Here is a 26,324-nt window from a genome sequence, read left to right on the forward strand (position 1 = left end):
TCCTTTGAAAAGTCGTCCATTACCTTAGGAATTTTGACTCCCTCAACCTCTTTCATAGGTATGTAGGGACCTTTCACAGTTACTTTCCAAAGGTCATAATCCACGGATTGGATATATAGGGACATTCGATTTTTCCAATAGCCGTAGTTTATGCCGTTGAAAAGAGGAGGACGATTGGTTGATTGCCCTTGAGTATAATCGCTCGCTAGATTTGCCATAGAGACTTTTTGAAAATATTTTTTAAAAAGATGACTCTGATACCACTTGTTAGAACCTAAGGGGGGGGGGGGGGATTTAGGTTCTATTGGAAACTTTAGCAATATAAAGCGATTATGCAAATACGCAAGCGGAAGACTGAAAGCAATCAATAATAAATGCGGTAAATAAATGCGTAATGTAAATAAAGCAGTAAAAGGGATAAGAGATGTTTATGGAAGTTCGATGATAAATCGTCTACGTCTCCCCTTCTTGGTTAAAATAGATTAACCAAGGATGCACTAGCACTTCGAACGTCTTGGCCTTGATGGCTCCAAGGATATCCGTACAACTCAACACGATCATGGCGCCGATACAACTCGATACACTTGGCCTTAAGGGCTCCAAGGATAGCCTCAACAATAAATCAATACACTTAGCTTCACACTCAAGTGTTTACAATGATCGCACAACCAACTCACAAATGATTTTTACAAACACATTGAATGAGAGGAGATGCTTGCAAGAGATGAGAGTGAATTGGGATATCTCAATTGTCTTGGAATGGACTCTATTTATAGTTGCAATTTCGAGCAGGTTCGGATCCTCCGAACTGGTCTTCGGGTTGTTAGAAGTCTTCTGATTCAAATTCAAATTTTTGCGGCTATTTAACTGTTCGGGGGGTCCGAACTCGTCTTCGGGTCGTCCGAACGGCTGCATTAAATTCATTCCGGCAAATTTCTTCCAACAAAATCTTCAGTCGCCATAAAGGAGTCCGGGTCCTCCAAACTTAACTTTGGGGCGTCCAAAGTGTGCATTTTGTGGCCTTCGAGAGTGCCTCCGAGCAATATTATATTTCAGAAAATATTCAGGCCGTTCGAACCGTCTTCGGACCGTCCGAACAGGTCTTTTGTGGCCTCCGAGCTTGTCATCCGAACATATTTAATTCCAAAAAAATCTTCGGATGGTCCGAACCTGGGCAAATTCGAACATATAAATTTTTATCTTCAATTTTTTATTATCGGTTCTTGCTTCCAATATTGTCCATACACAAAAATATTATTATCTGCAAATTTCTCACTTTAAATTGTTAGTAATAATTAACCGAGTTTTGTAATCATCAAAACACAATATTTTGAGACTTGTTAATGCATTAAAAACATTAATCTCATTATACGAGATTTTTATGCGTTTAAGGCGTAACAACCTGCCATCATTCAAATGGTGCAAAACACTGTCCAATTTTGTGGGATGACAATCGATGATCCATATGCTCACCTGAAGAATTTTCTAGAAATCTATGATACTTTCAAGATGCAGGGAGTTTCTGATGATGCTATTCGTTTGCGTTTATCAAATCTACCTGCAGGTTCGATCACCACTTGGGATGATCTCGCAAAAGCTTTTCTCACCAAATACTTCCCACCGTCCAAATCGATGAAGTTAAGAGCTGACATCACAACTTTTACTCAAGAAGAGCAGAAAACACTATATGAAGCTTGAGAGCGCTACAAAGATATATTGAGGAGATGCCCACACCACCAATTACCAGACAGTCTTGTGGTACAAACTTTTTATTATGGTCTTCCACACTCTAATCGTACCATGCTAGATGCAGCTACAGGTGGTAATTTATTACGCAAATCACCAGAAGATGGATATGAGTTAATTGAGGAAATGACATCTAGTAGCTATCGCCCTCAGTCTGAGAGAAGTGCAGCCAGGAGACCCGCAGGAATGCATCAAGTTGATGCATTCACCTTAGTAGTTGTTTATCTTGAAGTCATGAATAAGAGGATTGAAGAGTTAACTATAGGGCATTCTGCGATGCGTATTCAAGAAGTGTGGTGTAAGAAATGTGGTGCGGAACACTTCACGAAAGATTGTCAGACAAGCAATCCATCATATCAGCAAGAGGGAGGAATGGTAAACCATGTAGGGAATCAAAACCGCCCTAGGAATGATCCATTCGCAAATACATACAATCCAATGTGGAAACAACATCCGAACTTTTTGTGGGGAGGACAGAACAATAGGCCATATGGGAATCAGAACTATGGAAAACAGCATCAGGAGGAGAAGTCAAGCATGGAACAGATGATGCAGAATTTCATATCATCCACTGAGACCGGAATGCAGAATCAGGATGCATCGATTAAAATTCTGGAAAATCAAATAGGAAATTTAGCTAAAGTGATGTCTAGTAGAGAACTGGGTACTTTTCCAAGTGACACGGAAAAGATTACAAAGGAGCAGGTCAAGGCTGTTGAATTAAGAAGTGGGAAGAGAATCGAAGGTGAGAGACGAGGGGAGAAAGAGTCAAAACCAGCTATATTAGAGAAAACTGCAGGTAAGTCTTCTACTTCTACACAACCACCCACATCACAGTCAAATATTGTTATTCCACCACCTTTTCCTGCAGCTCTCAAGAAGGACAAGCGAGATTCTCAATTTGATAAATTCCTAGAAGTATTCAAGAAATTGAATATAAACATTCCCTTCGCCGATGCATTGATGAAAATGCCCAGTTACGCTAAATTCTTGAAGGAGATTCTCTCCAACAAGAGGAAATTGGAGGAGCATGCAATGATCAGTCTAACAAAAAATTGCTCTGCACTAGTTATGAACAAGATCCCACCGAAGCAAAAATATCAAGGGAGTTTTTCTATTCCTTGTGTTATTAATGATGTGCAATTTCATAAAGATTTGTGTGATTTGGGTGCTAGCATAAACCTAATGCCATTTTCTGTTTTCAGGAAACTGAGCTTGGGAGAATCTAAATCAACCAGGATGTCGTTGCAATTGACAGATAGATCTATCAAATATCCAAGAGGGATAATAGATGATGTGCTGGTGAAAGTCGACAAATTCATCTTCCCGGTGGATTTTTTGGTGCTTGATATGGAGGAAGACTTGGACATGCCACTTATTTTGGGAAGACCTTTCCTGGAGATAGGGAAAGCACTCATCGATGTCCAAAAGGGAGAATTACTTCTGAGAGTGGGAGAGGAGAAAATCTCTTTTGATGTGTTTAATGCTCATAAATTTTCACAAAGTAATGAAGAGTGTTTTCAAATAGATGTTGTGGACTTACTTCTGTATGATTATGTGCAGAATACGTTTCAGGAACCATTAGAAGCTGCACTTGTATCTCCACCTCATGAGGACGAAATCAATGAAGGAATAGAAGAAATGACTGCTTACTTGAATGATAACCAGTCTTGGAGAAAAAGGTGGCAAGCTCAGACTCGAAGATCTTGGTGACCGGAAGGACTTAGTCCTCCAGAAACCAAGTCTTGAAGAACCGCCAACAGTTGAATTGAAACCATTACCAGCCCATCTGAAATATGTATTTCTAGGTGAGAATGAAAATTTACCTGTCATAATTTCTTCTTCTTTGACAGGTGAGATGGAGGTCAGACTGCTGGATGTTCTCAAAAATCACAAGAGTGTGTTTGCTTGAAAGGTAGCAGATATCAAAGGCATTAATCCATCCATTTGCATGCATAAAATCCTAATGGAAGAGAGCATCAACCCCTTGGTCCAACCACAGAGGAGATTGAATCCCAAGATGCAAGAAGTAGTGAAAGCTGAAACGATAAAACTTCTGGATGCAGGTATTATTTATCCCATTTCTGATAGTGCATGGGTGAGTCCAGTTCAATGTGTACCAAAAAAAGGGGGGGATAACTATCATTAAAGATGAGCAAAATGAGCTGATACCTACCAGGACAGTTGCGGGTTGGCGTGTGTGTATAGATTATAGGAAATTGAATGACGCAACCCGTAAAGACCATTTTCCCTTCCCCTTCATTGACCAAATTCTAGAAAGGCTTGCTGGGTATGAATTTTATTGCTTTTTATATGGGTATTCAGGATACAATAAAATTGCGATTGCACCTGAAGATCAGGATAAAACAACTTTTACTTGCCCATATGATACGTTTGCCTATAGACGTATGCCTTTTGGTCTTTGTAATGCTCCTGCAACTTTTCAGAGATTTATGACTGCTATATTTCACGATATGGTTGAAAATTTTCTAGAAATATTCATGGATGATTTTTCCATTTTTGGTTAGTTTTTTGATGCATGCCTGAATAATATGAATAATGTTTTGATGTGATGTGAGGACACGAACTTGGTACTCAACTGGGAAAAGTGCCACTTCATGGTGACCGAAGGTATTGTCTTAGGACACCAAATATCTGAGCAGGGAATCGAGGTGGACAGGGCCAAGGTGCAAGTCATTCAAAATTTACCTCCACCGACGACAATCAAGGGAGTCAGAAATTTTCTAGGCCATGCCGGGTTTTATCGGCGATTCATTAAAGATTATTAAAAAATTTCAAATCCTCTGTCTTCTTTATTGATGAAAGATACACCTTTTAATTTTGATTCCAATTGTTTACAGGCGTTTGAATTTCTGAGAGAAAGATTGGTGATTGCACCAGTGCTGACCTCACCGGATTGGGATCTTCCATTTGAGATGATGTGTGACGCCAGCGACTCGGCTGTTGGAGCTGTACTTGGCCAGATGCAATTTTTGGAAATTTCCGGGACTAAAATGAAAAAATGAGTTTTGTTATATATTTGGAAGTTTGACTTAGTCTTTCTTATCTCCTCCATATCCCTCCCCAATGTGTTCCACCATTGAAGAAGCTCCAAACGTGGTTCAAGCTTTTAGATTTGAGTTTTCGGTCAATCCGTCCGTTGAAATTTATTTCTGAAGGCAGTTTAGCGATCACGGCATCGAGAGTTTCGTTATATCGTAAGTTTCTCTCCGATCAGATATGTTTTATTTTTTGGATGTAGTTGGAATTTGATTCTTTTCGGGTATGATGTTCTTGAGATAATTCTTATCGTTTATTCTCAGACGGAATTGAAATAGAGCGTCGTTCGGAATTGTTATGATTTTTGGAAGCATATTTAAAAATTTTGGGTTTTGGGATGTGTTGGATTTGAGTTTTAATGTTTGAATGATGATTGATATGAGTTGTTTGGATTGATATTATGATGTCTGCGTTTCCGGTTTGATCAGAAAATAGCCGTTATGCCGCCGGTTTGAATCTTGAGATTTGAATCGTTTGAATTGTTGAAACCGTTTTCAGTTGGGTTTGATTGTTAATTCCGGGCCTTTGTGAATTGTTTTTAGATTGGTTTGAAGGTTGTGGAATTCGGAGTTGACAGAATTTGCATCGTTGGAAGATCGAAGCCGGTATAATATCGATTTTTATTATTAACTCTTTAGGAATTGGAATGAGTTAGATGGGATCATTGTTGATTATCATTGTTGTTTTCTAGATTTGGAGCTAAAACTGAATCGAAAAGGTATAAGATGACTTTGGAGTTGAATAGGACGATTAACTCGAATCCGGATTGATTCAAGTATCCTGGAAGAAAATCACATACTTGCATGTTTAAATGCTTAATTGAAGTTATGATTGAATTTATATTTGAATGCATGAGATTTCATATGCATTCATATTGAGCTGATTGATTATTCATTTTGAATTAGACGATCTGGAGATTTTAGCTGAGTGGCCTTGGTAGGCGATTTACTACAAGCGTCGATTAACTCACTATAATGCTCTGGAGTCTAGAGGATTAAAATATGTCTCGTTCAACTCGAAAGGGAAGTTCGGTGTGATTGTTGGATATTTTAACCTCGGGATCCCAAACCAAAGAAAGCAAGAAAGACGAATTCCTTTTGATTATCTGAGTCTGATAATCCAGAAGTTTTAAAGTCATGCATATCATTTTAATTCAGTACTTGAATGGATTACTTGATTATATTTGGAATTGATTCATATCATGACTGATATGTTTGTATGATATTGCATGTTAGTCTCTTTTACTGGGAATATTATTCTCACCGGATTATTCGGCTGTTGTCTTTGTTTGTATGTGTACTTGGCAACAGGTGGGCAGGAACGAGCCAGAGAACCCATGGATAGATGGGAGATGATGTAGAAGTGAGGATCGGTTTAGGAGTTGAATTTATTTTCAAACTCGATTTGTGTTTTGGATTTTAAACTTAGATTGGAAGCATGTTCTATTAGTTTGAATTGGATGTATAACTTTAGAACTATCTTGTAATGTAATATGCATGTTGGATGTGTTGATGCATGTTTTAGATTGAAGATTTGATTTGTTGTTGAAAGTTGAAGAAAACCTGCCCTGTTTCTGATTTTTTTTTCTGGGCAGAGGGCGCGCTCGATCCCACGAGTTCGTACGATCGAGCGCGGCCCTTAATTTTGTTGAGGCAGTAACTTTGCAAAAATGGTGCGCTCGATCCTACGAGTTCGTAGGATCGAGCGCGATACTATTCATCGGAAACACTATTCATAAAAAAAATTTCTTTTATTTCTTTTTCTTTTGGCTTTTGATTAATGATGTTTAATTATTGATTATTCGATATTAGCTGATTAGAACCGAGGTCCTCACATGAAATTTTAAGTTTAACGCTTGAAATTTGAATGATAGCGTTCTAAACATTTCAAAGTCCGTGCGACTTTAAAATTTTTAATGCTACAATTTTAAAGTCGATAGTAGTTGTATCTTGAGAAGTATATTGCTAATAGACGTAAGCACCAGAGCGCGACAATAACATTTTAAAAAAAAAAAGTTAAACTATTGCCTCGGTTATTTTTTCACAGTCATTTTTATTCACATGCATATAGACCATATATCCCAAGATAAATATTTTACCCAACAAAGAATTCACAAATGCCTGCATTTTCTAGAATTCTCTTCAGGCGGTGCAAACGATCATCCAACTTGTAGAGGATTTTAGTTCTGAAAGGGATCGCAATAGAAGTCAAGACTTACCTTCAATATTTGGTATTTGTGTCTCTCAAACATATGTGACGATCGCCAAATCTTGTTGCTCATTGTGTAGCTCGTGGAATTTATGTCAAAATCGAACTTGAAGCTTATTAATTGTACTCTATCATCTTGGTTTTGTGTCGTTGTATCCAATGACTCAATTATTTGAATTTATTGATGGTTTATCCTAAAATGAAAAATAAAAAAACAATACTACACGTTCCTACGATTTTACTGACATAATTAGTCGTAAAGACCCCCCTTTTTATTCGATGATGTGATGATCCGAAGAATTTTTAAAAAAAACTTAAATTTTATTCGACTGAGATTTTAATACATACTTTAATTTAAATAAGGAATTATGGAAATATATATAATGTTAGAAATAATTATAAAAGGCCAATTGTTAGGCGGCGACGTATGCGTTTCAGAAAAAAGAAAAAGGAAAAGAAAAAGGAAAAGGAAAATCATTGTCTTTGTGTTGCGCATCCAATTATCGGTTCGGCTTGTTGGCTTCTGGTGAGCTGGTTGTTCTTGCAGTCCTCGTCCCAAGATCTCTGGTAAACCGGAAACCCTAATTAGTTGTTAGTTATTTTCACTTGTTCTTCTTGTGAAATTACTCCTTTTGGTTTGTTTGAATGCTTCAATTGTTCTTTGACCCATAAAAACACTCGTTCGGCTGTGCTTTGGAACTTTATTGTCTAGATGTGATGCCCAAACACAAAAGTTTCGTTTTTTAAAAAAATTTGATAAGTGGTTGCTTTGAGTCAAACATAGATGCAGTAGCTTTTTCTGTTGTGTTCTAACTCATTGTGTGGCGATCCCATGTATTCAATTTTTTTGTATCAGACCGTATCTCTTTTGTGGGGCAAGCCTGACTATTTTAGTTAAGTTATGGATAAGATAAAATTTGAATGGTTTGTATCGCACCGGAACAATTTAATTGTTTATACGAGTTCTGTGCTAGAGTTACCTAAGCAAAAAGCCAACATCCATTCCTGTATCGATATTGCAAAAAACCAAAATATTAATGTAGATATCATCATGTAAATTATGATATGGGCTTTCTTTAGGAAAAGAAACGGCGTGGCCTATGGAAAAACAAGTATGCACGCAGAAAAATTTCAGAAGAGAAACATGCAATAGGCATCAAACTCCTGTTTATGTTTGAGCTTGAATAATCAACTCAATGTCCTTGTATGAACCCACAATCACGAATTGCATGAATGCTGATATGGTGAATAGTGTTAATCAGGGTTAGTCAACTTTATATGCAGTGTTCTTCAGACCCTGGTTTTGGATTAATATTCCATTTCCCGCTATGAAAACTGAAGACTTAATCAACCTTCCTGCTTCAAGTAACTCGGGAGGTGGAAGTGTGAAAGTTAATCCATATGAAACTGGTTCTGAAGCCAACGAAGCTAAGTTTGCGTCACATTTTGAGGTGGAAGACATGCTTATTGTCGAGGATCATGCAAACCTGCCTGATGTTGATAATGCTCCAGTGCTGAAGGGAATTGATAATGAACAAGTCGTGGTTAACAATACCCCTTCCCAGCTGCAAAGTTTAGAAATTATTGAATCTGCTGCTGCAGTAGAGTCAAGAACTTCTATTGAATCTTCGGTGCATGTTCAAAATGGATCCCTATCTGTTCAAAGTGAAAACAGTTCAAGGAATTTTAAGAAAGTTGGAGCCCGTCTATGTAGTCAGGAAATAGACTCCTGTTGTATCCTTTTCTCAAGATATCTTTCACTTTTATGCCGTGTTTATAGTTGAGTCTTACTACTACTAGAAGAAGAGATTGAAATTATTTTGGTTTTGTTTCGGTTTTCTTGTATCTTTTTTTTCCACCAAATCACCAGTCTGGTTTGTGTTATCCATGACATAAACTTCAGCCGTATCCGGTGTTAAAAGGCCCCGGATGACTGTGGATGAGAAGCAACCATCAGTGCATGTTATATACACCTCTCTTACCAAGTATGTGATAAAGTTTCGTAAGTTAATACTCATTTTTTGCTTGAATTATATTCGTGAAAGATGTCTCAAATTTCTTATTGTAAAAAAATAGAAATCTGACATCTATCAACATTCACAGAGATAGTAAACGAAAGCTTGAGGAGTTATTGCAGGAGTGGTCTCAATGGAATGCACACAACTGCCCACCGTCAAATGTAGGACAGCTACCTCCAATTTTACTGACTTATATTTCTTATAATTTGACTGAAATACTATTAGTATTTATTATCTGCTTTACTACTTGTATAAAACCCAGGATTCAAATGTTCTTCAATCTGGAGAAGAGACCTACTTCCCAGCTCTCCGCATTGACTTGGATAAGCCTTCTGCTGTGGTATAACTATCTTCCTACCGTCTTTGTTTGTGTTCAATGCTGAGCCTAGTGTTTGAGAAGCTGCTAAAATAACTTAGTAGCAATTGTGTATCTTCATTATAATTTATTTACCTTGAATAGACACAAACTATATTGATTTCTCTATTCCACGGAAGTGCTGTTGAGGATGTTCATGCACACTCGGTGAGCATTAGATTGGCTTGATACTTTGTTATGTACACGGCGTTTAAAAAAGCACAGCAGAATCTAGTTTTTTTTGTCTGCTTACGGTGATGTGCCCTGATTTTGCCTTGAAATTGAACTGACAGAAACTATGTACAAAGTTCCCAGAGAAAAGGTATCGAAAACAAAAAGAACACAGAATACAAAAATTAACAAAACATGGTCGGATAAAATTTTAACCATATATGTCTAAGTCGTGGCAACTGAATCTTAGTTTGCTTTATGATCTATTTGGGAGCCTACCATACAAGCAACTACTTGTCTGAAACAAAATCTTTTATTTCAATCTGCCTTTTGATTTGTGTAGGCCTTTTGGGTGGATGACGAAATGAAAAACCGGTCAAGTAAAGAACTGATACCATTGGATGGAATGTCTGTCCCTATTTATGATCGTGAATTTTTTTTAGCTTTGACTTCTGCTGAAGTTTCCAGTAGTTTGGATGGGTATGCTGTTTTTCTCTCTGTGTTGTTTTTTTGGTAAAAGAACCAATGTACATTTTTTCCTGCTCCACCTCTTCCTCATCTTGTACAGAGGGCAAATGCATGAATTTGCTTTTTATATTTACGAATGACAAAGCAACGGAATCACACACTGCAAATGAACTTGACATAATAGCTCTTTCAAGATGATGTTATGCAACCATTTGTTTTATTCTTGGGACCATCATATTATTCCTTTAATTTAATACTCCGTGCAGAGGGAAAAGTTTAGATACTTCCCGGTGTTTCAACTGTGGCTCATACAGCCATGCACTAAGAGATTGCCCTAAGCCTCGCGATAATGCGGCTGTCAATAATGCTCGGAAGCAGCACAAGTCTGCTAAAAGAAACCAACATTCAGGTTCTCGTAATTCAACTAGATATTATCAAGATTCTCAGGTTAAAAAATATGATGGTCTGGTGCCTGGTGCCCTTGATGCTGAAACTCGAAAATTATTGGGACTTGGGGTGAGATAAGCACTCTCTCTAGTGGAGTTTGTTGTTTTGCATTGTTCATCAAATGATTATTTGAGCCTCTGGTGTTAAGTAGTTGATATTAATCAAATCCGTGGAATATTATAGTGATGTTAAATTATTTTTTTAGGATATTATTCTCGTTCACATTTGTAACCATCGTCTCTGTTGTAGGAATTTGACCCACCTCCATGGCTTAACAGAATGCGAGAAATAGGATATCCACCAGCCTATTTAGGTATAAAGTTGTGACTTTCTTGGCTAATAAGCAACAAGATACTTGCCCCATTTTTCAAGTATTTTGCAACAGCCTGTACACTATATAGATATTTGCCATATGTTTTGTTCTTCTGTCCAATACCCAGTCTAGTGTTTCATTCAATGTTTGAGGTTACCTCTCCAATGATTGTACTAAAATAAATATTTTCGCAATTTCTTAGAACCCGATGAGGAGGATCAGCCTTCAGGGATTACCATTTTTGGAGACGACTCAACTAAGGAAGAACCTGAAGATGGGGAAATTCTTGGTACATGTTATACTAAACCATTCACCAAAATGAGTGTCGAATTTCCAGGAATAAACTCTCCAATCCCAGAAAAAGCAGATGAAAGACTCTGGGCACCTTGCTATTCAAATTCAATTCGTTTTGGAGACCGTTCCCTTCCCAGATACATTCAGTCGTATGAATATCTGAGCCAAGGGCAATATCATGAGAGAAGGCGGTCTAGGGACGTTGAAGATGATGGGCCACCTGGCTGCGAACCTGGAATGAGCCCTTCTTTGTCGAATCATTTTGATAGATATGTTGATCATGACTCGAGTTATGAATCCCTCAGTTCACAGGTAAGTCCATCGATGTCTTGGAGCTCTACATTTGGCAGATCCTCGTCAGATAGAGGTAGACGAAGCCCTTTAACCCGGGATTATGGTTCTTCAAATCATGTCCGATATGGTACTTATTAGTATCTAATTTCAGATTGTTGTGTGGCTGGGCCAGAAATCTTGCTTGATGAAGGTATTTATGTTGATCATATGATCATATGACGGGTGGTTGAGGTTATGGATATGGTGGTTCTATTCTGTTTACTGTGGTTTGGACACATGATTAATGTGTGCATTTGGTTCTTGGGTCTATTCTCAAAAGCATCAGCTCGACAGGGTTATCAGGCATGATTAATTTTATGCTGTGAGTTTTTCAAGATGTCTAAACTAATGTTTGGTTGAGCTTTTAAGTACTTCTTAGCTTGTCTTTTGTTTTTGTTAAGAAAAAGTTGAAAAGTGTTTCCTAAAAGCTCTCTCAAACACTATCTAAATCCTGACTTCTGAGTTTTAGGCATCTGCTTTTGCACTTTATAATCAATGAAACTGGGCACAAGACAGAACTCTTGATGAAAAAAATATCTAGTAAAACAAGTTAATAACAAAAGCAATAGAAAATTGAAGTAACTACTTAGGTTTTAAATGATCGACTTAAAAAATATATTTGTTTTTCCATTTTTTTTAAAATTTATTTATTTATATACAGCAGGTTCTGCAGCAAGTTTTGGTTACTGGCGTCGATGTGAAATTGAGACGTGTTTCGTCGTCCAACGACTCCCCTAAAATTTCGGCCAACACGGATAAAATTAATTTAAAATGGTGTAACTTCAAATATAGAAAAAATCTCCAGACGCAACAATTCGGTAAATGGAGCATATTGTGCCGATTAAATTATACATTAGTAGGTTTTAAAATAAATAGATTACTAGGAAAACCCAAATCACTGAGAACAATATGAAGTACGGGAGACAATACGAACAATATCGAAATAAAAGCTAAAGAAAATGACGAAACCAGAGTTCAGTGTCAATAGGTGCACTATGCAAGAATGCAACTACATCTACATTACTCGTCTACTATCGAACACCAACAATCCATGCTTTGCTGATATTTGCAAACTAATACACACAACTAAGTAGGAGAGAACTCTTGACTGCAAAAAGAAGAGAACTCAAATCGGTACAATTGATCAAGAAACTGATGTGATTTGTGGCATATCAAGTTAGACACTACGTGGTGAGAAAGGTCCAGAGTTTCTTCCCGATGGAAACTTCACCAGGATGAACAACCTCATTGTCATCACCATCATCACTGTCATTGTCATCTTCTTCCTCGTAGCTTGCACTGTTCAACTCTTCGATACTGTGGTCCATGGCTCCAGCTGATCCATTTGCATCCTCCCTGAAAATCATGTCAGCCTCTGAGGTGTTTGCCAAGTCATCATGATCACTGTGGGTACCTCCGGCCTTCATGAACTGTACATTGACCAAATGATAAGACTAGCTGATCAAGAAATGTAAAACAGAAATAAATCCTTCCAGTAAGGAGATAGAGGGAAGGGATTGATATCTAACAAATGCACTTAATCATTGAAGGAGAAAACGAGTACCCTTTCAGAACTATCCGCAGGAACCTCAATGGTTTTCTCTATGCTTCTCATAGGCACATCAACTTCTAGTACGTTGATTTCTTCTATTGAATCGCCACCAATTTCAGCATTTTCGGTAGGTTTTGATTTGCCAGGCAATGGGACATCTTTACTTACGTGACCACCGGTTTCCTTTTTCTCACCCTTTTCAGCCTCAACTAAGGATCCATTAGCTGCTGTTGCCACTGGCCTGAGGATCAAAACATAAACACCATTAGCAATTTAGCATCACAAGTCTCCTCAGAAAGACAGTCGCAAGAAAAAAGAGACATACCTGAATATGAAAGCAACCAGTGAAAGTTGAACAAAAACATTCTCATCACATCAATTAGTTAAAGAAGATACTCTCAGTTAATATTCCTAAAAGGTCACTACTCATTAAGAGAACCAACTCCAACACAAGTGCAAGCTAAAGAGTCCAAACTGAATTATGGCTCGGTAGCCGGTAAAGAAAACAAATTTAGTCAAAGACAAGTCTAACTGCATCGGCAGAATGCATTCACCGTAACCGAAATGACATCACACATTACAAATAAACTCAAGGAGTACAAACGTCATTTATCATAGGCATAGCTTGGTAACTTAAAGAAACAGATGACTCCAATCTTCTCCCAAGAAAATAATAAATCTAGCAGACGAAAAAGAGAGTTACCTTTTTGATCGCCGGAGATTGTAACGTTTCTCAACAAAGCTCGGTTCAGCTGTAACAACTCTCTGTCGCCTCTTTTGGCGATTGCCATCTTTGACACTATCTGAATGACCTTCACTGTGGCTGTCACTTACAGTTGCTTGTGATAAATGAACATGATTTCTCTTTCTTCTGTTTCTTGGTATTTCAACAAGACCCGATTCTGCTTGGCTTTCCTCAATTGTGAAAGCAGAATTTTCAGTATCACCATTAATGTTAATCTCTCTCTCTTCAATAGCCTTGGCACCAGCAGTCACAGCCTTTGCTGCACGTGTTCTACTCGCCCGAGGCTTGCCTCCCATACCACGTCGACGTCGAGCCTTCAAACCAGAATTTTGATCAACTGATGGAGTTTGAACAGCTTCCACTTCCCTAATGCCACTATCAGATTCTATTATTTGGACATTAAAAGAATCACTTGCGTCTTGTTGGGATGGCTTGGGACCACTTTCATTGCTTGGCAAGGTCTCGGGTGAGGACACATCAATTTGCTTCCCATATAGCGTTGTTGCTCCTTGGGCACTAGGGTCATAATCAAGTTCAAATTTCTTTCCAGGAGACAACTTAAATATCTTTGAGGTACATTTTCGCAACCAAGACATCGCTCCACTCCCACCAGCACCAGGAGATCCAGAATTAACTAAAATATGGGGTGAACCGTCATTAATCCTCTCGAAAGTCTCTTCATCTGCCTCCAGATAATTCTCTGTTACTCTGGGCAGTTGAGGAGCCTCAAGGTTTTTAAATTCAGACAGTGGGCGGAGATCAGATAGCAAGAACTCACGAATTATCTCCCCACAAATGTCGCAGCTTTTCTGTTTCTGGACAAATGTAATGAAGCTTTCCCTTTCCTTGAGAAACTGTTCCCTCTGATCCTTCAATTTTTTACTCAGGCCAACAAGCTCCTCAACATCTTTTTTCATCTCAAACTGCTGTGATTCTATGTGCTTCTTAATCTGTGAAATATCCAGTTTTTCTTTATCCATCCCAAGTCTTTCCAACTTCATCTCTTCCATTTCTCTTCGGGCCATTTCCCTCAAGTAGTTAATAGTGTCAAGTTCCTTCTCCATTTCTTTCTCAAATGATTTTTCTCTCTCATTCAAACCACTCTCCATCTCCTCCTGCTTCTTCCGTACTTCAGTTTCAAGTTCACGTTTCTGCAGTTCAAAATCTTGAAGCAGTTCACTCTTTTCATTGTGAAATTTTTCGGTCAACATCAACTTTTCATGCTCCATGTTAGCAGCAAAATTATCTTTTGCCAATTTTAGAGATTCCAATTCCCTCTGTATATATTGTTGTGTTTCCTGCTTCTCATTGTTTAATTTTACCTCTTCAGAATGCCTAAATTTTTCTAAACTTGTTTTCTGATCAAGAGCATCTTCAAGTTCTCTCTTAATAATGGCTCTTTTTTCATCCAGCTGTTCCCATTCTTTCTCGAATTTTTCTTTTTCTCGCTTCAACTCTTCAGTTTCCTTCGTTAGTTGTTCGCTTTGGTATCTGTATTTCTCTATCTCCTGTTTCAAATCAGATTGCAGACGGGCAAGTTCCAATCTTTCATCTTCTGTTATCTTTAGCTGTTTTTTCTCTTCGCTTAATCTTAACTCCTGTTTTTCAAGGTCAGCCCTAAGATTTTCAAGGTCAGCCTTTACACTGAGCAGGACTTCCTTTTCAGCAAGCACTTGTTCCATATCCTTCTCCAAGCTTTTCGCCTCAACTTTAAGCAGCTTATCTTTTTCCTTCAAACCTTTGGATTTTGATTCATAATTAATTTCCTTCTCCCTCACTTTCTCCATTTTCTTTTCAACTGTCTCTTCTCTTTTCTTCACTTTCTCTTCCATATGCATAATTTCCACTTCTTTTTTCTCCAATTCAACAACCTTATTTTTTAACTGTTCATCATGAAGCTTTCTCTTCTGCTCCATCTCCAGCTCATATTCCTCTTGTTTTTTAGCAAGAATGGTTTTGTGTTCATCCACCAAACTCTGAATTTCCAACTGTATATTTAAAAGAACGTCATCAAAAAGTAATCAGAAACACCAAGAGGAGAAAAATAGTGGCCAAGAAAAATATTTTCATTTTTAAAATTTCTGAAGCTCGTACACCAAAAAAACCAACCTTCAAAACTGTGATAACTTTAGGACTGGCTTATTCCGTCTAATTTAGTTATATGAATAAACAAGAAACGGAAAAGGTGTGTGCATGATCCCAGTTTGATTCAGTAGAATAATAAAATGCACTGCTGTTTATTAATCATTCCTCGAGCATCAAACTGTTTTTCTTCGTCATGCAAATGAGATTGTGTGGGTTAACATTCACTCAAAATAAACTTCTATCAACTATTCAACTGGAATCATAAGCAGCTCCCTTCAGCCCTCTGTTACCATACAGGAAGCAGGAAAATCGAGAAAATACTACTTTGTACGGTAACAGATAACGGGGTTGTGTTATTCCTCTATCTAAAGAAATGGCCACATACTACTATGTGAATAATAAATCCTGGACGCAATCCAGTATTTTTGTACATCACATAAACATGACTGCAAGAACTCACTCTTTCTCTTGCATTTAACTTTTCTTCCAATTCAAGTAACTGTTTTTCTGTCACCTCTAAGCTTTTCTGAATATATTCAGCTTCCTGCATTCATAACTGAGAGTTAAGGGGGGGAAAAAACTGCCACCTGTAACATATCAATTAACAGATCTGAGTGAAAATAGAATTGCCTTTTCCTTAATAGCTAGGTCTGCTAGTCTAATGCTAAAATCATCTTCTTTGCTCTTCAACATTGAGTTAGCCACCTCAATCTTCTTTTGCAGCTCATCAACGTCATTCTGTTTCTGCTTCAAGATCTTATCATTCTCATTTGCCCTCTCCTCCCTTTGATTCAGCAATCTTCCACCATCAGCCAGTCTCTCTTCAGCTTCCTGTAATTTCTGTTCCCACTCCCTCAAGTCTTCCCGTTTGTTAGACAAAGCAGTCTCATGTGTTCCGCGCCTAAACAAATGAAAACTTTCAGACAAAAGCTACAACTACCAACACAAGTCAGGTGAATATTAAAAGTATATTGATATGCAAGGAAGTAAAGGGATAATAAGAGAGTTAAAGATGCAATTATACTCTGAGTTAAAGGAGAGACGTTCTCTTCTAAGCGCAGCTTCTTGAGCCTCAATCTCAAATAACTTCCTTTCAATTTCAGAACTTTTCCGATTCACTTCAGCAAGTTTGGTATCTGCTGCATGGAATTTTGCTTCGACCTCCCATGATTTTTCTTCAACACTGGCAACTAATGCACTTGCCTCAGCTAGTTTAGAATCAGAATTAAATTTAATTTCAGCATATTCTGAGCGCATTTCTCGCAAAGCCTTCTCGAGCTGTGATGAAACATGAGAACTAATTAACTACTACCAGATGATTCTGACTTCAGAATAAAAACTTTGTTGGCATTAATCACCAAAAAAACACACACAATAGATTTTGACAATGTTATTGACTCAAAAATTATTATTATATTAACATCCAAAATGATTCACGAACAATTATGTCCTCTCATATTCCCATACAAAAGCCTTCTCGAGATGTGATGAAAAGTGAGAACTAATGAACTACTACCAGCTAATTCTGACTTCAGAATAAAAAAAAATTGTTGGCATTAATCACAAAAAACACAAAAAAAAAAAAAAAAAACCACACACACGCACAGAGATAATAAATTTTGACAGCATTATTGACTCAAAAAATATTATTATATTAACATCCCAAATAATTCACCAAGAAATTATGTCATCTCATATTCCCATACAAGCTAGAAGTTAGACATATTCAATTGATTCTTTGCATTCCTAAGTGTTAACATTCATTAGAAGCATATGGCCAGTTAACAGATCCTTTCATTAGATGATATTGATTTGCATCCATAATTATTAGATGTGCAAAGTGCAGGGGTATCATCGAGCATAAGTGCAAGGCCCTTATCAGAAAGAGGAACTCTAAGGCTTAACACAAGAAAAATAAATCTAAAATAATTGTGCCACATTATCTAATATGCACTTTACAAACTACTATATAATGATAAAAACAAATATTCGTCTGTTTACAAGAACAAACAAAATTTTATCACATAGCATCACCCTTTGGACTACCAGTCCTACTTTAACGGGCACACTTATTGGCATGCTTCCACTCAAGGCGGAAGACGTGAGCTTCGTGTGCTTATGGTTACATCTTGGAAATTATCATATTCCTTGACAACTCAGAACTAATCATATAATGTATGAGGAAAAACACTGTCCGCCTTCAGGATAGAAGTATTCATAAGGTAATTTTAAAAATGTAAATCTTACTTCAAGCACGCACTGCCTTTCAACACCCAACGCCTTCTTCAAATTCTCTTCCCGTTTCTCAGCTTCAGACATTGCTATCAAATGCACAGCTTGTTCACTTTTGAAAGCATCAGCTGCCTCAATTGAAGTTTCTTTAATTTCTTCATACTTTGAAGCCCATTCCTTTTTCTCTATTAAAAGAAGCCCGAGATTGTACTGATACTCAAAAAGCTGCAAGAAATAACAGTTGGGAAAAAGATCAACATAGAAACATTTAAACCAACAGTATTTCTTGTAAGGACACATGCAATCTCAAGTCGAACTGATAAAAACGAACCAGAACATAAACATAAAAACATTTTAAAACAGAAACTATAGCAGCTAAATGATAATATGGAAATTTAATCCCACACGGCCTTCAAAAACGCTAAAAACAGTCTCTTGAAAGAGCGCTTCAAAAGAAAACAATAAAAACACTCTGAAATTCGACAGTCGTCGAAAGAAAAGAGCAACTGATTGCTCAAAAATCAAGCACATACAAACCTCGTTCTCCAGGTTAGATACCCTCTCAGCCAACGATTCTTGGTCCATATTACCGCCGCTCCCAACAAAAGCAACGGCTTTGCCTTTGGTTGATGCCGGACCATTGCTCGGGGTAGAGTTCAAGCCCGGAAGCTTCGCAGAAATAGACACGTTCTTTTGACCCGAGTCGCTCCTCGGCGTCAACGACCTAAACTTCGGCGGTGAAAACATCTACCGCGGATTTTCAGATCACGTAACCCAGCATAAAAAAGAGGGGAAATAGATTTTCTTGAAAGAAGTGGTGAATTGAGTAGCAAAAGGGGGAAACAAACCCCTAAATTTGGGGAAACCCTAAGTCGGACGTGGACATAGTTCCCAAATTCCGACGAAGACGATGGGTTAAATCCGGTAAAGCTTCACCGAATCTCGTGGTGTGCTTGCTTTTAATGATTTTACTTGTTTAATTGCTTAATTGCCCATACATAAACCATCACGTTCTTCAACAGTGTGGGGGGTATGATGGATATTTCCCCTGGCGAAAACGTGGGGTTTGGCCAAGTACTTATAACTGGACACAATTACCCTCGAGCTATCCCACTTAACGACCTTGAACTGGAGCGTAATAAGAAAAGCATCTAAGGTCTTTTCGGTGAATTCAGTTGATGGAATATGCCGCATTAATTAAAGGAATACCTCGGTAATGGGCTCCTTGTTATTCACCTTTATTTAAGATATTTTATTTTATTACTCCCTCCGTCCCAATTATAATGTTCATGTTTTCTTTTTTGTTTGTCCCAAATATATAGTCACATATCATATTTAGTAATATTTTTTTACACTTCTTTACTAATATACCCCATATTAACTACACCTTAAAAATTGTGCAATTATTTTTTAATACATTAAATAGGGATAAAATAGGAAGTTTATATAAAATTTGCTTTCCCAATAAATTTTTTTTAATATGTGTGAAAAATAAAACAAGACAATGTAATCGGAACGGAGGGAGTAGATTAGATAATAATAATTATTATTATTGTATTCGTCCATGAGCTATTATTTTTTCTTTTCTTTTAACAAATTAATGTTTTGGATGATATATATCTATGCTATTATATTTAACGGGATTTTTACAGTGACCTCCCCTATATTTTATACATTTGGCAGATATCTCTCTTGTAGTTTATGATTTTGACATTAACCACCCTTATGTTAAGTTTTCGTTACATTTAACATTAAAAACAAGGGCAAAAGAATAATTCACAATTTATTTAAATAAAAAAAAATTAAAATAAAAATATAAACTCTTCCTCTTCCAAAATCCCAAAACCCACGCCTCTTTCTCACTTTCATTTGTTCCTCTGTTCGGTCTTCAGGAGCAAAAAAACCCTCATCGATCAACCTCCTCGTGCATGTCATCAATTGACTGGATTTTCATCTGGCATTAAAGTCGTCCTTCAATATCTGCAAAGGTATGCTTCTTGCCAATGGAAAGTGGTTTGTATAAGTTTATGAATAAAGTCTGGAAGTTTGGAAAATAAAAAAACAAAAAATATGATAAATACTTCATAAATATAATGTATTGTTAGGTTTAAATAATTAATTAGTTCAGATTTATGAATAATTCTTGTGATTCAGAATTCAGATCCATAATAGTTCTTCTGATTCAGAATATTAAAATTGATTTATTGTTAATCACATTTTTATTTATTCTAAATTTTTATTTTACGGAGCATAATTCCATGAGATGAATTTGGATATATTTTCTTGCAGGATGCGTGTAAACATACTTGTCCATTTTATGAAACATTCTTATAAAATTTTTGATGTAGAATTAAGTGGGTACAACTTTTTTCGACTCATATATAGATGATTCATGTTCTATCGCAAAAGGTCAAGGCTATGGGGATGTAGGAGAGATTCCTATTTTGGAAGGTTTTATTCCAGGTAGTGAGAAAACAATTATGATAAACAATGATGAAGATATACGAACTTGTTTTGATATGTATACTGCAATTGGAGAGAGAACAGTTCGTATCAAATTGAGTTTGTTGCAAGAAAATAGTATGGTGGGGGATGATTATAATGAAGGGTTTGATAGCAACGATGCTGATGATTATAAAGAAAGGAACAGTGGGGATGAATTGTCAAATTATGACTCAGAGAATGACTTGAACTGTTTAGAAGATAATGACAATGAAAATGATGATAAACAAAGCCATGGTGATATGAGTGATGAGATCTTGGTGAATTACTTCAAGAAAACTGATCTAGGTCATTTGGAATTAAAACAAGGTCAAACTTTTGACAATGTTGAGCATTTCAGAAAATTAGTGAAGGAATATGCTATACAAGAAGATTTCCCATTGAAAAGAATTAAGAATGAAAAAGCTAGAGTCGCTATAAAATATGGTAGATCTAATGAATGCCCGTGGAGAATGCATCGCCGATTAAGATCGATCATGTTACATATCGGATTAAAACATACAATTCAATTCACACATGTCAACCTTTTGTTGGTTCTTGTAAGGAAGCTAGGTGAAATTGGATTGCTGATAAAATGATTGATGGTTTGAAGAAAATTCTTCTTGCAATTTGAATTTATTAAGAGTAAAATTAGCAAAGAAGTTTGGGGTAAAACCAAGCATTTGGCAATTGTATCGGGCAAGAAGAAAGACTCTTGAAAGACTTTGTGGAGATCATAAGTATAGTTATGCACAATTGCCCACCTATATTCAAATGTTAAGGGACAGAAATCATGGTATTACCATTGGACTGAAATATGATGGCTTAGATGTGACAAATTTGAGCTCCCGGGCTATTTTTCAAAGGTTGTTTGTCAGTTTTCCAGCACAAAAAATTGGATTTGTTGATGGTTGTTGATGAAACTTAAAATTTGTAATTATTTATATGTTAAAAAGTGTGTTTTAAAATTAAAGTTTCATTAAAATTATGAAGTTGTATTATTTTAGTGTTATCTGTTTATATTTAAATATTTTACTAAAAATTTTGTATTTTATGTTTTGCGCAGGTTTGGTAAAAATAAAATTACTCAAGCTACAAAGGTCATATTGGAGTAATCTTAAATCCGGTAGAATCACAAAAGAGGCATCTTCAACTTTGTAGAAGACAAGAAATTCCAAAAACCTAATTAAGATGATCAAAATAATCAAATATCAAAATGGAGACAGATTTACTTTTACTATGACCATCTTGTAGTAAAAATATCATAACTATTTCACCTTTTACCCAAAAGAGCTGAATTATATGTCCAAACACATCTAAACAAAATATCCTACGTGTTCTATGTTAAATAGAAAGGCTGAATCGGTGGTCTAAGGCATCCAACATGCCAATTAAAGTTGGGTCATGGTATTGACATTCAAGGATACAAGCACCCACCAACTTTACTATTCCACATTTAATGAGCCTTGGACTCTTGCTCTCATTTGGCCTATAAATAGATGTGTTGTATAAGCTTTGTAGTATGCAAAAGTGTAGAGAAATTCCTCACTTGTAAAATAAATATTGTGTGTGTAAGAATAAGAGTTTGAGTGTGCATATTTCTCCAAGTTTAAGTATGAAATTTCTTTTATCCTTACTCTTGAGTCTTATGTTCTTGGCAAGCTAAATCCTTTTATGTCAAGGTGAAAAGGTTTCATTGTTGATCAAGTAAGTGAAAGAGTGGGTGCCCGGTTAGCCAATTTGTGGCTAAGGGCTTTTATGACTCTATGTAAAACAATCTTTTGTTTAATATAATTTACACGTTAATAATGGTATTGACTTTATCTTTCTTCATATTGTTATATTATGATATAATATTGTTGTTTTGATAAAGACCTTGAATATACTATAGTGTATGTACGATGTGGTAGCACATGGGGATGTCTATCATGAAACACATCTTATAGTCACTGTATATTCTAAATTGTTCCTAGTCAATTGAGCCGTCCGCAAATAAGGATAAGGATCGCTCGAGATTAAGACTAGCATTTGCGATGCCGAGTACCACGTTTCATTGGTATGGAACATAGAGATGTTCAAAGCATGCAAATGGATATTCATATGATGAATGATCGAACTACCCTATTCGGACATTCCAAGTGGTTATCACTTATCGAGTGGATAAAGTCCGCGGTTTTGGTTGTACACCATTAGTCCTTATTACTTGAAACATCATTGAGACTCTATATGCTAGTACTGTACTTTGACTCGTTTACCGACTCTATTGGGGTCATCAGGTGTCGGGATTGGGTACAGTTACGACACATATAGGAGTCGATGCTTTGTTGTCAAGGATTCACCACATACTTGTGAGTGTGGATATCCTATGCGATCTGAGGAGATATTAGTGTGATGAATCTCTGGCCAGAGTACATGATGTGTTTTAGGTTAATTGGTTATCCTAGTAACACATGCGATGTCACTATTTGATCTCCAAGATGTAATGCATAGTTATCGAATCTCGAACGACTCTTGATATACTAATGATTGTTGATTCGATCGGGATATATGGATGAAGAGATCGTACTGTACGCTAACCAAAATCTACTGGTTCTTGCAGGCACTATCAGTAATACCTAGAGAATCATGGGGTGATGTTGCTAGGCGCTCTTACCATGATTCGATGGGTAAGTTGGAAATTTTTGTTCCGAGTCACAAGGAGTTGTGAGCCCACGGCTAGCTGTATTCCTGAACCATTGAGGGTTACACAAGTAATGGATTACTAAAACCCCGTAGAGATAGTTAAATTTAAAGAGTTAAATTTAATGAAAGAGAAGTTGGACTTCTTAACTAAAGGGAGTGAGATTTCCTAAAATGACATAGGGATGAACATTTTTGGAAATCACTGAATTCGGATTCAGAAAAATTATCTTGACTCTAAAAGATGCAGAAATGGTTTCTGTGCACATTGGTGAAATCAGTTTATCAATCGGAGTCACGATGAATTTTATATTAATTTTTAGAACAACGGGCTTGGCTTGTTGGGCTTAAGTTATGGATTGTGGGCTTTAAGGAGTTAGAGTCCTAACACAATTATAACTTAACCTAGTCTAGAAATTATCTATAAATATATGTAGTGGGTTCGAAAATTACATGCAATTCATTATCAAATTTTCGAAAACACTACAAAATATTTCAAGAGGATTTTCGAAATCTTCTTGTCCCTTTCGGAGAAAATCCAGTCTTGTGATTTTTGCGAAAAATTACAATTCTGAATTAACAGATCATATCTGTTTATTCTCTACGCAAACTTCTGATTGATTTCTAGTGCAGTCAATCAGAGGGTTTCTGTTTTCCATTCGTGGACCTTATTCCGGTGATTGATCGTGACGCCATCGGTTCCCGGGATATACAAGAAGAGCAGATTAAATTCTGTTGGAGTCCATTATCTCGTTTCGAGATTTAAGGTAAAACATTAATTGTGATTATTTGTTTTACTTGTGTGAATTTAATCGTAAAAGTTTTGATACCCAGATATGGAATCGTTCCATATTAATAAAAATAAATTTTTAAACTTCCGCTGCACCGGGTATCAATTCTAATTGATCTGAACACAGTTTTCCAACAGTGGTATCAGAGCCAGGTTGCTCAGATCAAACGATTAAATTAATCGATTGTACAAAATTTTTAAGCCTCGGTTTTTGAAACAAAACAAATTTTTAAAATTAAATTTTTGACGGGCAAAACACGGGCAGCGCGCTGCCCATGGGCAGCGATGTGATCGCTGCCCAGGGCAGCGCACGGCGCTGCCCAATGGGCAGCGACGGGCTGCCCGGGAATCCCGGGCAGCCCGGAAAATTAAAATTTTAATTTTTAAAAATTTTGAATTTTTGAAATTCGAGTGTTTGATCAGATCGAAAAATGTTTTTGATTAGATCACGAGGCATCGGATCGAATTGTTCGAGTCCGAAATTTTTAAAATTGATTTTTGGATAAATTTGAATTTTTGGAAAATTTATAAATTTTATCCGTTAAATTAAATTTTATAAAATTAATTATTTTGGTACAATTGATGATAAGATATGATCTTATGGATGGATAAGATAAAATATGATTTTATCTTTTAATTATGATGCCATTGCATGTTTATCCAATTATTTTAATTATTGAATAAAAGGATGATCGATTGCCATGACCAATATTTTAGGTGTATGTTAGGTGATTTACATTTGTCTTATTGTTGTTGATGTTTATTAATGGACTTGGTTTATAGCCCAATATGATTGTCATATGTAATAAAAGTGGGCCTGGTTTATGGCCCGTTCCCACCCCTAAAAATGTATCCCATATTTGTCATCGAAATTTATTGTAAATTTATTAGACTTAGTGGGAGATAATGTTTTGAAGAAATGGTGGGCCCAGCAGACAATGAAGACGAAAAAATATAAATTGGAAGCTCAATGTAATAGGATTGCATTGCATACTTGCATATCACCTAGGATTGGACTTAGACTCGTGATTGGCAACCACGGGTCGATTAGTAAATGGGATCGATAATCCTTAAATAATATATGATATTATTGATGTATGCATGTTTAGACATAAATTGTATGAATCCCGCAAGCATACATAAATTGCATGATGAGACAAATTTTCAAAATAAAATCCCTCATTTTAAATATGATTTAAAATTGATATCAAGATAAACAAAAGAGAATTTTAAATATTGTTTAAATATTCCTACCTTCCATCAACGATCAATGTATGTGATGCTACCCGCGGATAGGGTCCGGCTCATATTATTGGGGGGGCCCGTTCGTCGAAAAGCTGTACATTGGATCGACACATGTTGTAAGTTGGGTGGAACTCCCATGGGATTGGCTCATATTATTGGGGATCCACATGGCGACCGTCCATCACAACTTAATATTGATGGGTCATCTTGACATGTCACAATAAACGGCGTCATATTATTGGGCCCTTATTGGACATGAGGTAAAAACATGGAGGTTGCTTTGGAAGCAATTGGGCTCTACCTTTTGAAAATTATAGTTGGCTGATATTATTCGGGACTATAGTTTGTTAATTGGACTCCATGTTCCCACTAAAAAAAATGTTTCTCGTTTTCACTAGAGGGTAGTGAAATCGTCAAAATAGTGGGAGTGTAATTCATAAAATGAAATTCGCCATATTTTATGTCTTAGTAAATTAATTGAACAAATAACTGATTATTGTCTGTTTCCTTTTCAGTATTTCATTACTATGAATTCGCGTAATCCACTACTCTCAATTCTCGATCAAAACAAGTTAACTGGCGCTAACTATACGGAATGGTTCCGTAAGTTAAAAATCATTCTAAATTCGGAGAAGGCTTTCTACGTGTTAGAGAAGCATCCTCCGAAGGAAGCCCCGGCTAACACTAGTCCGGAAGAGTTGAAAAAGCTTGACGATTGGTGGGACCATGATGTCAAGGCAAAGAGTTATATGCTAGCATCAATGTCTGATGAACTCCAGAGGCGATTTGAGGATGCGGTGAATACTGCTGACATTCACAGCGCACTCAAGGAACTTTTTGGAGCTCAGTCAAGGGCCGAGAAATTTGCGACTGTCAAAGAGCTCATGACATGCCGCATGCGAGATGGGACTTCGGTCCGTGAGCATGGGGTACACATGATTGGGCTCATTGAAAAGTTGGTAAAACTCGAACTGACATTAGAGCATGAACTCAATGTGGACTTGTTGCTTCTTTCACTTCCTTCATCGTTTGACGGCTTTGTGATGAACTTCAATATGAACAAGATAGAGGCCACCCTTGAAGAGATGGTCAATATGCTTGT

The 26,324-nt window shown here is 36.8% G+C and overlaps 3 protein-coding genes and 1 non-coding gene across 4 annotated transcripts; 2 read left to right on the forward strand and 2 right to left on the reverse strand.

Moving 5' to 3' along the window:
• Window positions 1–1,635: 1,635 nt before the first annotated feature.
• Window positions 1,636–1,742, reverse strand: LOC140894123 (small nucleolar RNA R71). The gene has a single exon (XR_012153672.1). It is a non-coding gene; the product is annotated as a small nucleolar RNA R71 (small nucleolar RNA).
• A 58-nt stretch (window positions 1,743–1,800) lies between these two features.
• On the forward strand, window positions 1,801–3,459 carry LOC140890367 (uncharacterized). The gene has a single exon (XM_073298124.1). It carries the CDS (start codon window positions 1,801–1,803, stop codon window positions 3,457–3,459), a length of 1,659 nt encoding a protein of 552 aa, XP_073154225.1.
• A 3,982-nt stretch (window positions 3,460–7,441) lies between these two features.
• LOC140890423 (uncharacterized) lies at window positions 7,442–11,683 on the forward strand. The gene is made up of 9 exons (XM_073298189.1): window positions 7,442–7,581; window positions 8,299–8,748; window positions 8,918–8,999; window positions 9,118–9,193; window positions 9,295–9,372; window positions 9,902–10,038; window positions 10,293–10,542; window positions 10,723–10,786; window positions 10,989–11,683. The coding sequence occupies exons 2-9, from the start codon at window positions 8,343–8,345 to the stop codon at window positions 11,510–11,512; spliced, it is 1,617 nt and encodes a 538-aa protein (XP_073154290.1). The 5' UTR covers window positions 7,442–7,581; window positions 8,299–8,342; the 3' UTR covers window positions 11,513–11,683.
• Window positions 11,684–12,357: 674 nt separating this feature from the next.
• Window positions 12,358–18,974, reverse strand: LOC140887308 (nuclear matrix constituent protein 1-like). Its single transcript, XM_073294474.1, has 8 exons — window positions 18,565–18,974; window positions 18,043–18,252; window positions 16,820–17,073; window positions 16,426–16,696; window positions 16,256–16,339; window positions 13,669–15,698; window positions 12,978–13,206; window positions 12,358–12,843 (listed from the first exon to the last, which is right to left on the reverse strand). The coding sequence occupies exons 1-8, from the start codon at window positions 18,772–18,774 to the stop codon at window positions 12,598–12,600; spliced, it is 3,534 nt and encodes a 1,177-aa protein (XP_073150575.1). The 5' UTR covers window positions 18,775–18,974; the 3' UTR covers window positions 12,358–12,597.
• Between the last annotated feature and the right edge of the window lie 7,350 nt (window positions 18,975–26,324).

Source organism: Henckelia pumila, chromosome 3 (assembly GCF_033568475.1).
Source record: "Henckelia pumila isolate YLH828 chromosome 3, ASM3356847v2, whole genome shotgun sequence".
In the NCBI taxonomy this organism is placed as follows: domain Eukaryota; kingdom Viridiplantae; phylum Streptophyta; class Magnoliopsida; order Lamiales; family Gesneriaceae; genus Henckelia; species Henckelia pumila.